We start from the raw sequence: 13,782 nt of genomic DNA, 5'->3' as shown, positions 1-13,782 counted from the left end.
GTGTGTGTCACAAATGTCGTGTACAGATACATATGCGACGTTGCCATACCATTTCCGACGTTGCCGGGCTGACCACGGCTCGAATTTGGAGTGCCGTCATGTTTAGTGCAATTTTGTTGACACTGATACTTGACAGGTAGTTAATTGACCTAAGCGAGAAGTTCGTCAGCTTAGCTAAGAACTATCATGGCGTGTTATGCAAACAGTCGCTTTTTTGCTTGCAAACGGAAGATTCCCGGTTCGATCCCCAGTCATATTGTATGCTGGAACATAACTTTTTGTATTTTTGTTACACCTAAATTTCGTATTGTTTTTTTATTTTTATTTAATTTTTCTTATTATCATAAATCGATTATTAAGTATGGGCTACACGTATTCTTTTATTTTTACAAAGATAATTAGAAATTATACTCTACCTAATCTCTCTGATTTTTACAATCAGGACATCCTCACTGCAATAAAAACCGGGCAAGTGCGAGTCGGACTCGCGCACGAAGGGTTCCGTGCCATAATGCAAAAAAAAAACAAAAAAAACCAAAAAAAAACGGTCACCCATCCAAGTATTGACCACTCCCGACGTTGCTTAACTTTGGTCAAAAATCACGTTTGTTGTTTGTTACGGTTCGTGAGATACAGCCTGGTGACAGACGGACGGACGGACGGACAGCGAAGTCTTAGTAATAGGGTCCCGTTTTACCCTTTGGGTACGGAACCCTAAAAAGAAGTGTATAAAATTTCCTGTGGTTAAAAATAATGGATTTTGTCTATGAATGAAAAACACAATTATTACTATAGTTTGTTTTTTTAGCATTAGAAATAAGGTAAACAATCTTGACGTGTCTTTTAATTGAAAAACACATTTTAAAAATAAGTTACGGCAAATATGTAACAATTATAAATCTAATACGATCATTTATATTCTTCTGCTTTCATAAGTAATCGTTTTTGAATTTTAAAAAACCTGATAACACTGAGTATGTGGGGGAAGCGCTGCTGGCCTAGCGGAAAGCAATTCGGAGGTCGCGGGTTCTAACCCCGGCTCGTACCAATGATTTTTCGAACTTTTGTACGAAATAGCATTTGATACCTACCTATTTATACACCGATACCTATTTTTCGGTGAAAGAAAACAATGTGAGGAAACCGGACTAATCCAAATAAGTTTACTCTCTGGGTTGGAAGGTCAGGGCAGTCGCTTTCGTAAAAACTAGTGCGCATGCCAATTCTGGGATTAGTTGCCAAGCGGAGATTGAATATCTGGGAGACCGACCAAAGCTTACAAAACATAAAAACTCAAAAATGCGCGTTTTCTCATAGACCTAGCTAAGAGATCAAACCCCTTATAGCAAATTTCATCGAAATCGTTAGAGCCGTTTCTGATACCATCCAAATATATAAATAAATAATTATATATCTAATAATTGCTCGTTTAAAGGTAAGATAACACAAAGGAGAAACAAAAAGAAACTACCTACTCGCACCAGTCTTGAACCCCAATCCTCTTGCACGTATTTCCACGAACATACCGTTACGCTATTGCAACATACTTACGTTGTGTGAAATTGTCTACTACAAGGATCACGGAAACACTGTTTGCATGTGTGAGTAATAGTAGGAAAAAACGTGACAGCAACATTCCGTCGAATTAAAAAGGTGGTTTTTGCACAATGAAGTATTCAATGTTTATTTTAATAGTTCAATATTTACTTAAAGAGTGCGCGAAACATACTTTTAAGTATACAAATACCAAGACCATTTCACAAAAAAATTAAATCTGAAATTTTGCAAAAGTGGTGCCATCTAGCGAGAGTTAAGTTTTGAGTAACCTAGGCGAACCACCTTAATATTATCAGGCGTGGCGCACTCCGCGATTTCGTCGCTTTGCTACAGGTAGCTAAAAGTACATCCGTTGGACCCTAATTTTGAGGTTTGCCATAAGCCGCGCGTGGCGCTGTCGCCACCTAGCGGACATATCTGTGCTGACCATAGAGGTACAATAATATAGAGAAGACACAGGGGAGGGGCCAAATGACCGAACGAGATACACTTATAAAACTTTCAGTAGGAGTAGCAGAGAAAGCGGTACTATTGCTTGTCCTTGTCACAGTCTCACTTTTTGTTTGTTCCCCACCTTTTTGTTAGTATGGGCTATGGTGGGCAACAAATAACCCGACCGAATTACGAAGATTGTTTTTGGTATATTGTCAGGAATGTCAAAACATGTTTTTAATATTGTCGCATTGCGTATGTTTTATCCCTCACGGAGGCACGCGCACACCACTTCTATAGGATGCTACTTCTATGGTGCTGATCGTGACCAAGCCCCCTACTCTGTCTGTTCTCTTTCACGGCGCAGCAACTAGTATCATTTCTCTCTCCTTGCTCTTTTAAAAATGCCGTTTGTCAAAAAAGGACAACCATACTGTTGACAAGATGGACTTCAAATCCAAGTGTCCCCTTTTTAGGCGACCCAGGTTGTGCATGTGTGCGTAAAAACGTATATGTGTGCTCTTTTGGGGATGTGAAAAGTCGATTTTAATCATGTTATATATCGATAAACGCTACACAGCGGAACGAAATAGCGATTAATTGAAGCTTCAATGGACGCGATTCTACGGCGGCCGCTAAACCTCCTAATTTTATTTAGGCGTCGCTAAACCACTTTGCTATTCTATGAGCAGCTGTCATAATCAAATGACAACACCAATTTGAATCTGACGTTTCTTAATTTAGGCGGTCTATTCAATTTAGGTTTAGCTGCTTAAATGCTATTCAGTACATGTCTTTTTTAAACAAAAACATAGAAACGTCAAGCTAAACTGACTAATTTTAGCGGCGAATAAAATAGTCCCGTTTAAAATACGATAACACAAAAAAGTCAAGTTTTGCAGAATTTCTTTTTCGAAATGGATGAAGAATACGTCATAGCTGCTGTGGTGGCCGAAGAGAGGGAGTATGGCGAGGGCGAGGGTGAAAAAATTTATTTGAAGAGGTTGCGAGACGAGTCTAACCCATTTGACCGGTCCGAGCGGAAGTTCCGTAAATTGTTTAGGCTGTCGCGGGCCATGGGCCGTCACGTAGTGGACACTCTGTGTGAAGGCGATGCGCTACGAGCGGGGACGGTGCCACCACATTTAAAGGTCCTAAGTGCACTGAACTTTTTTGCCCATGGCAGCTACCAGACTGCTGTGGGAGAAATTAATATACTAGCTCAAAGTCAGCCAACAATAAGCCGCAGTCTGGCAGATGTGTGTCCTGTTATTATAGAAAGGTTGACCCCACAGTGGATCAAATTCCCAGTGACCAGACTGGAGAAAGACAGGGCAATGCGGGAGTTCCAGGACAATTTTGGAATGCCATATACATTGGGTGCGGTAGATGGGAGTCACATCCCTATACACAAACCCCCAAATAACCACCCTATAGCCCCGGGTAATATTTTCTACAACAGAAAAGGGTTTTATAGTATAAATTGTCAAGTGGTGTGCGATGCCACAGGTCGGATCACTAGCGTAAACCCTAACTTTCCGGGTTCAACCCATGATGCTGCTGTTTGGAGGAGCAGCAATGTGCACCAGCACCTCGAAGGGCAGTATCTTCAGAACCAAGCGATGGAGTGGCTTCTTGGGGACAAAGGCTACCCACTTCTCCCGTGGCTGATGACACCTCATCCTGACCCAGTTGCCGAGTCACCAGAGGCAAGATTTAATAGGTGCCATGCACAGGCGAGAGGGGTCATAGAGATGTGCTTTGGAGTATTAAAAAACAAATTTAGATGCCTTCATCGCCACCGAACGCTGCATTACAGTCCAGAAAAAGCTGCCAAAATTATAATATCATGCTGCACAATTTATAATATGATTAATGAATTAGAAATTAATCATGATTCAGACAGCAGTGACGATTCTGAGAGTGACGAAGACATCACAGATCTAAGTGAAGTAGAGGAGGATGATGAAGAACAGAATGATCCTGAAGATCTCCCACAACAACCAGAGAATGATGTCAATTTTTTTAATGAAGCCCGTGGACGACGTGCATTTTTAATTAATAGATTTTTTAATTGATTAAAACATCAACTGTTTTTTTTATTTGATTTGTCGGCCTGTTTAGCCTAGTTGGTAGTGACGCTGCCTATGAAGCTGGAGGAGAGAAAACATTTGTTCCTGAGACTTGGATGTTTTCTATATATACATGTCTAAAATATATCATCGTCTAGTACCCACTACAAGCCTCATTGAGCTTACTATGAGACTAGTTCGACTTGCGTAAAAAAATGCTTTGTAATATTTATGTATTAAAAACAAAGTTAACACTATCATAGTCTTTTATTACTTATTACAATTACAGTTTGGTACATTCCTTCATAACTTATAGTTTAAGTAATATTTTGAAATAAATCTTGCCATCTCTGTGTAAATTAAAATGAGCCTTAAGGCAAATCAAGTTATTGTTTTTCGCTTATTAGGATATGCCTAGAAAAATATTTGAAAGCTGACAAAATGTTCTACATTCTATACTGGAAACAGGTTTTTTTTGGGAAATTTAGACCCATTTGCGGAGCGATATTTCATTCTGATAGCAGTATATAGGTAAAAGTACTGCTATCAGTCTATACCGTCGAGTTCATTATGAGCATTTCCAAGGTTTCAAACATAAATGTACGTAGTAAGGTACTAAGGTATATCGGTCACTGCGACGTGTTTGATATTTTGATGTCATGGCGTGTGAGTGCCACCTATTTGTATTTGACAGAGCGTTGAAAAGAAAAGATTACAATAAAATTAAAATGAAATATCGCTTCCTTACAAATAAAACAAATTATCAATATACAAAATAAAATTACTAAGTATTAACAAATCATTACTGCAGCCTACAGGTCGAAACGCACAGAGCAGGCGCGGCACGGTGCGGCGCGGAGGCGGTTTTGCATTTTTGATCTTTCCGAAACTATCGACTGTCATTACTGCTTCATTTTTTGATAGGACGTCCCCCGGACCGCGTTGGCTTCACCAAAAAACCGTCTCCGCCACGCAACGACGCTGTGCCGCGCTCTGTGCTTTTCAAGCTTACATCATGAATTTAGGGGTCAAGCTGACCTCTCAGGGTCGGGTACTCTTAGGTTGTTTACCTCCTAAGAACCCCAAACTGACAACTAAAATTCCGCTCCATGCAATCTACAATGATTTTAGAAAATAGAATGGCCTACTATTTTCATTTATAGATAAAATGTTTCAAACATAACAATTTAAATAGATAAATTTGATTTCTGGGCCACTTCGTACGTTGTCACAGTGATAATAATAAGAGATCTCTAACAGCTTCAAATTGATTTTCACTGTGACAAGGTACGAAGTGGCCCAGAAATCAATTTGGTCGACCGTACTTGCAAAATTGCAACTCTATTCCGCTTGTTGTTGGTAAATCAAAATGTCACTAGTTTTGCAAGTAAACGCTAGTTTTCCGCTTCACTTTTCATACGAACGTAAAAGTACGTCGTTCTCAATTGAAAACAGACCATCAAAGTCAATAAAGATTTGTAGATATATTCTAAAAACGAGTACATGTGGTTTGTCAAAATTTTGTAAAGATATGTTGTTTCAAACTAAACGGAGAATACATTTTGAACAAAAATCATTAAGCTTAGATATGTAGATTGACAACCTCCAATTTTAGCAAAAGCTAGCAAAGCAAAGGAATATTCCCTTTAGAAATATGTGTACAAACATTTAATGACTTGTTGGCTCGTCTTCAAATAAGAACTATGTTTGTATGAAAAGTTGGAGCGAAGAGAAGCCCGAATAAGGGGAGGGGTCAAATATTTTCATACAAAAAATAACAATAAATATCGCTAACTTACTAAAGAAACAACAAATTGGATGGCTCCTACTGTTACTCTAATAGATCTTCGTCTAAATATTCTACCGACTGCCCACCACCATCATTGTTCTGTAAACCACCATGGTTCCTAATAGCCGAGGAAATGGCCTCCCCTGCTACTCTGATGGCAGTGGCTAAGGTCTCTGCTGCCTGTGTTATTGTAGACCGGAATAATTCATGATTCCGGTCTAATGACCCTTGCAGTAATTCTGCTGGTTTGGGCCGCGAAGGTCTTTTCCGCTGTCGTCGTTGCGACGAGGTAATAAATGAGCGAGGAAGAGTACGTTCTGGCCTATGAGAACTCCGCAATTGGGCTGAAGATGATGGAGGTTGAACAGCAGCAGATGATGGCTGGACAGCAATTGGTGGCTGGACAGCACCTGGTGGGTGGTCAGCGACTGATGGCTGGATAGCAATTGGCAGCTGGGCAGCAACTGGTGGTTGTTCATCAACTGGTGCCGGTGTTGAAATTTCAACAGAACCAACCTAAAACAAAGTGACAAGTGCATAAATTTATACTTTATTTACTCGTATACTTAAAGAAGTAGAAAAACCTCGACATTTTTATTTCAAAGTTTAATGTCTCAAAAACATGGCTAAGAACCATCTCCGCGATCAAGACTTTCGATTAAAAAAAACCACACTCAAATCTGTTCATCCGTTTAGGAGCTATGATGGCGCAGACAGACACACACTTACACAGATACACATGTTTAATTTACCTTTGGCTGAATGTATCTCGTAGAAAATCCAAAAAGCCACTTAACAGTTTCTTTATAAGAAAAAATATGAAAATTATCCACTGGGACTTAATCGCGTACAAGTGAAACTGTAATTCAGTTTTCGCCCGCGTAACTGGCTATTACTAGCTGCGCCAGAGGCGCGCACCGTATCGTGCCAGAACGGATGGATGTATTTGGCGTATAGTGTTGGGAAGCCTAAGGTTCTGTAGGTGATGGGTGGATGGATGTCATTCTTTTGTTATAAAATGGGTGCTGACCCTTACTGAGTCTACCAAGAGGTGGAGGTTATTGCCATCATAATTGTATATCCTAAGATCCTAAGCTTTATTAACCATTTGAGGTGCTACAATCCAAGTTAAAATCAGGACCTACATCTTATTATTTAAAACAAGTGCGAGTCGGACTCGCGCACGAAGGGTTCCGCACCACAATGCAAAAAAAAACAAAAAAAGCAAAAAAAAAACGGTCACCCATCCAAGTACTGACCCCGCCCGACGTTGCTTAACTTTGGTCAAAAATCACGTTTGTTGTATGGGAGCCCCATTTAAATCTTTATTTTATTCTGTTTTTAGTATTTGTTGTTATAGCGGCAACAGAAATAGGTACATAATCTGTGAAAATTTCAACTGTCTAGCTATCACGGTTCGTGAGATACAGCCTGGCGACAGACGGACGGACGGACGGACGGACAGCGAAGTCTTAGTAATAGGGTCCCGTTTTACCCTTTGGGTACGGAACCCTAAAAAAAGGTGACTTACTAGTGGAGTCTCCAGATTGGTAAATCCATCCACTGCAGCTGTTCCTACGACCTCCAAAACCTTAAGTTCTGTGTCTGTCAGTGGGCGGACTAATGCAGGACCTCCACCAGTGCCCTCCGTTTGATCTCTGTATTTTCTGTACTTAGATTTGACCTTCTGTGTCCACTGCGACCAAATCTGCAATTATAAAGGAATTTTACGACATGTAATTTGAAATATGTAGAATGTTTTCTGTGCTTCTGGAAGTATATGAACTCAGGCAACCTTTTTATGTTAATAAATTATCCCCCATAAGCTCGCCTCTCCCCTCCATACAAACATAGTTTCATTCTCATTTTTAAGCAATAGGCAATAAGTATGCTAGATTTTTATGAAACTTTGTGTACAGTCTTAATCGAAAATATTGACGCGGAATTAGCGAATGTAATTAATTAAAAAGTATGCGATGGCCTTAATGGCAAGATCTTATGAGCACACATATACATATTTTTAAATTTGATTTACCCCCTGATATTTATGTTTAGATTGTATAATAAAAAATATAGCAAATCAATCAATTGCATGTACAAAACTTCATTTCAGTCAAGAATTTTGTTTTATATAAAAATGAGGATATAGCTCTATGTTCATAAGGCAAGGTGAATTCAGCCAAGTTTCAAACTTCAAGAAAGTTCCAGCGTTACCAATATAAACCAACATTTCTTTTTCACTTCATTTAAATTACCCATCACATGATGCTTGTGTTTTGGGCTCTAGATGTTAATAGGCAAATAGTATAATTTAATATCTTCAAACACAAATTCAAAAGAATTTATTTTTTATTTGTTATTTATATTTAGGAGTACCAACAGCTGCAAAAACATGATATAGTCTTAGATAGTAAAACAAACTAAACTTTGCTTTGTTATTTACACTGGTTCTACCTCTAACCCTCTTGTGTGGGATCTTGAAGCATTAGAGAGATAATTCTCATCTGTTCATATTATTCAGAAGCCGATACAATTTATCACATGACCTTAAGACAACTGACACATTTAATATTGCTCCCATGTAACATGTACTTGTGCCTAGGTGCACGCTAAAATCAAGCTTAAATTGAAAAACCATTGGCTGCTCGGCCTGTTTAGCCTAGTTGGTAGTGACACTGCTAATGAAGCTAGAGGTCCAAGATTCGAATCCCGGTAAGGGCATTTGTTTCTGTAGTGAGCAGAAACATTTGTTCCTGAGACTTGGTAGTTTTCTATGTATTTAAGTATATATCTATTAAATATATCATCGCCTAGTACCCATAACACAAGCCTTATTGAGCTTACTTAGGGACAGGGACTAGATTGATTTGTGTAAAAAAATCCCCTAATATTTATTTATTTTATTTTGATTCCAACAGTACTTACACTCTGCCACTCCGCCACTGTCCTTCGACATCCGTGACTATTAAGAGTAACAGTTAGGGCCGCCTAAAATGCTGCCACTTTGGGGCTAGCCGTATTTCCTGAAAAGATACACATTTTACCCATACACAAATACATACAATAAAAAAAAAACTTCATGACACAGGCAGGGGCGTAGCTAGAGGATATGGCGCCCGGGGCAGACACCAAATTTGCGCCCCCCCCCTCCCCAAACGAAATGAACTAACGAAACGAAAGGGTTATTTTTTTGCTTATTAAAGTTTACTTTTAATTTAGACAAATACAGTGTACCTATGTTTTTTTAGTACATCGGTGGCTAACAAGCTTACGACCCACCTGATGGTAAGCGGTCACCGCATCCTATGGACGTCTACACTCCAGGGGTGTTACATGCGCGTTGCCGACCATTTTAAAACTTATAAACTTCTTTTGTGGAGATCACCTTAGACTTAAAGGTTCAATATCGCTTGTGAATTTGGGATCGTAGACTATTCATAGGTACAGCGCGGCTTTGGACTGATTTGAAGGGTCCAAGGTGGCATCCAGGTGCTCCTGTCCAAAGGTGACAGCAGTACTCAATATATGGGATCAGTCTACCCCAGAGTAAAGTATATCGCCTCCCTTTATTGAGCACACCGAGTTTTTTTTGGATACGAGCGCAGCCTACCCAGCAAGGTGGCTACGAAATTATTGGACGTCACTGATGGAGATGTCAACACCGATCAAGGCTCCCAATACTCCCTGACATGGGAAGGGTTGTGCCTTGAAAAATGAGGTTTTCTTAGCGGTAATCGCGCAAAATTGAGTCTTGGTGGGATTGAATTGGACTGAATTGTCCCGATCCCACACCGTAACTCTGGATAGAATGCTCTCGATACCTGACACAGGTTTTTCACGACATTCTAGTATCACAGACCGAGTGATGTTGGCTCGGCATGTGTTATACAGATTGGCCCAAACCTTGACGTTCAATTTTTTTTTATATTGCTCACGCCGTGGGCTATTAGAATAGGTATGTATGTTAGCCGAATTTTCGTAGTTTTCTAGTTATTGCTTTTAACTTTTGTTAAGTGAGGTGTGGGCCCGCGCGGCTGATTCTCTGCGCATATTTCGAATGCAAAAGAAAGCATTACGTGCCATTATTAAAGCACCAACCGACACCTCATGCAGGAACCTCTTCGAGGACCTAGGGGTCTTGTCATTGCCAGGCGAACTTGTGTACCAGGTGGCGCTATTCACTCACACTAACTTACACTTGTTCAAGAAGCGCGGCACGAATGAGGGTCATGCGCTCCGTAGCAATAAATATAGTTACCGTCTTGTCACACCGAAACACAAGCTTTCGAAGTCAGAGCGTTCTCCATACATTATGGGTCCGTCCGTTTATAACAGACTACCCGCAGCGGTCAGAGATGCAGCCTCCACCGATGTATTTAAATGTAGACTGCGAAAGTGGCTACTAACCTTATCTTTGTATGACGTCGAGGAGTTTTTTAAATTACCATATACATAGGTAATAGGTTATAGGTTATAACTTATTAATACTCATACGTTGTATTAACATATACTTAATGTAATTATTGTTTCTATACGAAATGTAAATGATTAATTAATATAAATTAAATCTGTACTATATGAAATGATATACTGCGACATTGAAATTGTACCTATTTAGACATTTTGACCTGTAACTTTGGTGTTATTAATAAATATTTGTATTTGTATTTGTATTTGTAAGAAATTCCGGGGTGAAGCAATTAATTTATTTAAAAAAACTATTGAACTTTTTTAAATGTTTCTTTTTGTAACATAATCCTTGATAAACGGCGCAGTTGCTAAAAAAAACAGCATCCTCATTTGGATGAATTGGAAAAAAAGGACAGTTTTACGTTCAAGCATGTCAAGCTTAGATGTTGCCCTTGCCTAAATAAATAAAAAATACAGGCGATTTCAAGGACTTTTGGTTATTTTAGAAACTGCTAGACCCTAAGTTTTTTAAAAGGTCAAAAAAGTGATACTTAATAGTCATAAGTTGTAAAACAATCCTTTTTTGTTATTAGAAGGCATAATTTTAAAGTTTAGAAGGCCTAGTTTATAAGCAACAGACTAACAAATGTGGACTGTATTTGTCTGAATAAAGAAATTATTTATTATTATTATTTATTAAATAGAACTTGTGTTTAATAATTTAAGCAAAGCAAAGCTTCACCCCGCAATTTTATAACAAAAGTTAAAAGTCTCGAAAACTACGCAAATCGGCTAACATACTCGTACATGGGGAATATTCTGATAACCCATGTCGAGGATTCTAAAAAAATTTTTGGGCGTCAAGGTTTGGACCAGCCTGTATACAGGGTGGCTAAAAAATAACTGCATTTCCGTTGCCAGGGACGTTTTGGGATTATACTGAGCAACTTTTACTATGAGTCCAACCCCTGAGTCGCGAAAAAAAATTTAGCTGTTTCTTACATTTTGGCTGGTCCATTTTCTATGGGAGGGTAAACTTTTTTTTCGCGATTTCGGGGTTGGTCCCGTAGTAAAAGTTGCTCAGTATAATCCCAAAACCTCCATGGCAACGGGAATGTAGTTATTTTTTAGCCATGGTACTGTCGTCCGCATATTGATGAATGTCGTCGATAGACAACATGTCACCGATATGCAGCAGCAGCAGCTATTGGAGCAGCCGGCCTAGCCAAGGTTACAATCGCTATCGCTTCGACAACGAAAAGCATTACGAGTATGTCTCTCTATCACTCTTCCTTATTAGTGTGACAGTGACTACGCGGCCAGGTTCCGTCTACTACGGCTCATATGCGCCTGCCGGACAAAGGGATAGTGATCCATTTGCATAGGTAGTCTCTTGGACAGTCCATAAGATGGTAATTTGCCATATGGCTATTGCCATACGATTAAATAAATAGAAGTTTCTGGCATAGAGTATTCACACTGCGGGATGGTGGGCAGTAGGGGGCTACCGTCGTCTTTCAAGGTCGAGTTCGAGGCAAAAAGACTACCTAAGAGATCGGCTTTCTCTTTTGCGCTGTGGGCCAGAATACCATCCGCATTTCACACTTCACAGTGGTGGTAAATACGACTGACAAAAGTTTCCCTGCTGCCTTTTGGCAAGGCGGAGAGGTAGTCATTTGCCCATTTTGGCGCCCCCCCTAGGACGGCGCCCGGGGCACGTGCCCCCTCCAACCCCCCCCTAGTTACGCCTCTGGACACAGGTAGTTGATTATAACAAGGTCATTATCATTAACATTACAACTAAACCAATATAAGCCTAGTCAAATAGACCAGTGGGATTTGTACCAGGTGCAAAGGTGTCCATCACTACACAAGTAACATTTCCAATAATTTGATATACAGATTGGTCTTGCCTACTCCTACAAATTATAGTAAGTTGATCTTCCAAGGCTCTTACAACAGAATTTGCAGCTGTTTTCGTGGGTCTGATTATTTTAGCAGCTTCAGTTTCAGCGCAGTGGATGCGGTAAGGCGTTGTCGTTACGGTGCTGTGGCGATATTTGTACGGTACCTAAACTTCTCCATTCTCGAAAGTGGTAACCGGAGTTCTGCGTTGGCGTTACATTCAGGTCCCATGGAACACGAACGCAGAACGCCGGTAACGGCTCTAGAGTCGACGGCTAGAACGAACTCGAGACACAATTTGAGATGAAGAAAAGAGGAATTCATTTCTTCATCTCAAATTGTTTTCACCTTATGTCACATCATATTAGTAAATAAACATGCTTACCTCTTGCTAACATCAAGTTAGCATGGAGATGCTCTACGAGCACCTCCTGTTGCGTTTTATTGCTCCGCTTTCGCGACACCGACATTTTCCACGTTTTCCACAAACAAAACCAAACAAATTGGAATACAAACAAGTTTACAAACTTCTTCGTACTTGACAGCAGATTTTTTTAAATGTTGCCTATTAAAATTTGATTAATTATTTTTAATTACATAATTAAAAAGTAACGTTTTAGTGGTCTAAGGTGTGTACACTAGTGTTAAATATATGTAATGGAATAAAATTCATTAAATTATCATATTTCACCCAAAAGAAAATACGATTTCACAGTTTTTATACAGATATCATTCATTCATTCGTTCACTTATTTTTTTAAAGTGGCAACACACTCAATTCAACTTAGAAATTTTAGAATCCGTCTAAAATCTGGCTAAATTTAGTCAGCTTGACGTTCTGGAATAGCACTTGTTAAATCCGCCGTCTAAAATATGATTAAAACTTAGACATTTTAATTTTAGGCTATTTAGGCGATGTGCACGTAGAATCGCGTCCAATATCTTCGTTAAACATAAACATAATTGAAATGCTAATGGATAATGAATATATTATAATGTAATAAAATAATTCAATTATTGCGGACCACCTATTTTAGTAGGTATTTATGTATTTTAATTAAATATCTGAACTTTCCCTTGGTTCTCTCCTGGGGCGTGACTATAAAATTGTGATCTGATAACCACAATAAAGAAAAAAAGCGTTTTTGTTCGTTTTAGGTATAGTTAAACCTTTGAAGTAAAATTAAAATTGCAAGAAATGTCGATAGTTTATCGATATGACTTTATCGACATGGCTACAGCAAAGTGGGTCGCTTTGTTAATCGTACTATGGAAGGTAGAAGGTACTTCTACACTCCATAAATCGTACACTAAACAAAAAGTGGTCCCACTGACAGCTCGCTCGGAAGGTATCTGTATATATTCTTATATCTATGATCGTGAGAGACGCGTTTTGTTAAGCCCCCTCGAGACTATGCGCGTGAATCGCGGACGAAGCCGCGAACGCGAGTGTGGAGTCGATTTTCGCAGACAGCGACGCGCATAGTCTGGAGGGGGCTTTAGAGAGTGAGTCTTCTGTACCTAGTACTATTATTTATTGTGTGATATTATGTAGTTGTACCTTTGTTTTCGACACTTGTGACATCTGTCGTCAAGTAGCGGATCTGATAATTCCAC

General features: G+C 39.4%; 1 protein-coding gene across 1 annotated transcript; it reads left to right on the top strand.

Annotated features, from left to right (window-relative positions):
* The first annotated feature begins 2,608 nt into the window (after nt 1-2,608).
* Nucleotides 2,609-4,180, top strand: LOC134678933 (putative nuclease HARBI1). The gene has a single exon (XM_063537689.1). The coding sequence runs from the start codon at nt 2,907-2,909 to the stop codon at nt 4,065-4,067; it is 1,161 nt and encodes a 386-aa protein (XP_063393759.1). The 5' UTR covers nt 2,609-2,906; the 3' UTR covers nt 4,068-4,180.
* Nucleotides 4,181-13,782: the final 9,602 nt, after the last annotated feature.

The sequence above is a fragment of the Cydia fagiglandana genome, chromosome Z, assembly GCF_963556715.1.
Source record: "Cydia fagiglandana chromosome Z, ilCydFagi1.1, whole genome shotgun sequence".
Taxonomy (NCBI): Eukaryota; Metazoa; Arthropoda; class Insecta; order Lepidoptera; family Tortricidae; genus Cydia; species Cydia fagiglandana.
The sequence above is the reverse complement of the archived record's forward strand: the minus strand, read 5'-3'. Positions and strand labels throughout refer to the sequence as shown.

What these genes read in the sequence shown, in the direction of transcription:
- LOC134678933 (XM_063537689.1), top strand. Translation starts at nt 2,907, where the DNA reads ATGGATGAAGAATACGTCATAGCTGCTGTGGTGGCCGAAGAGAGGGAG.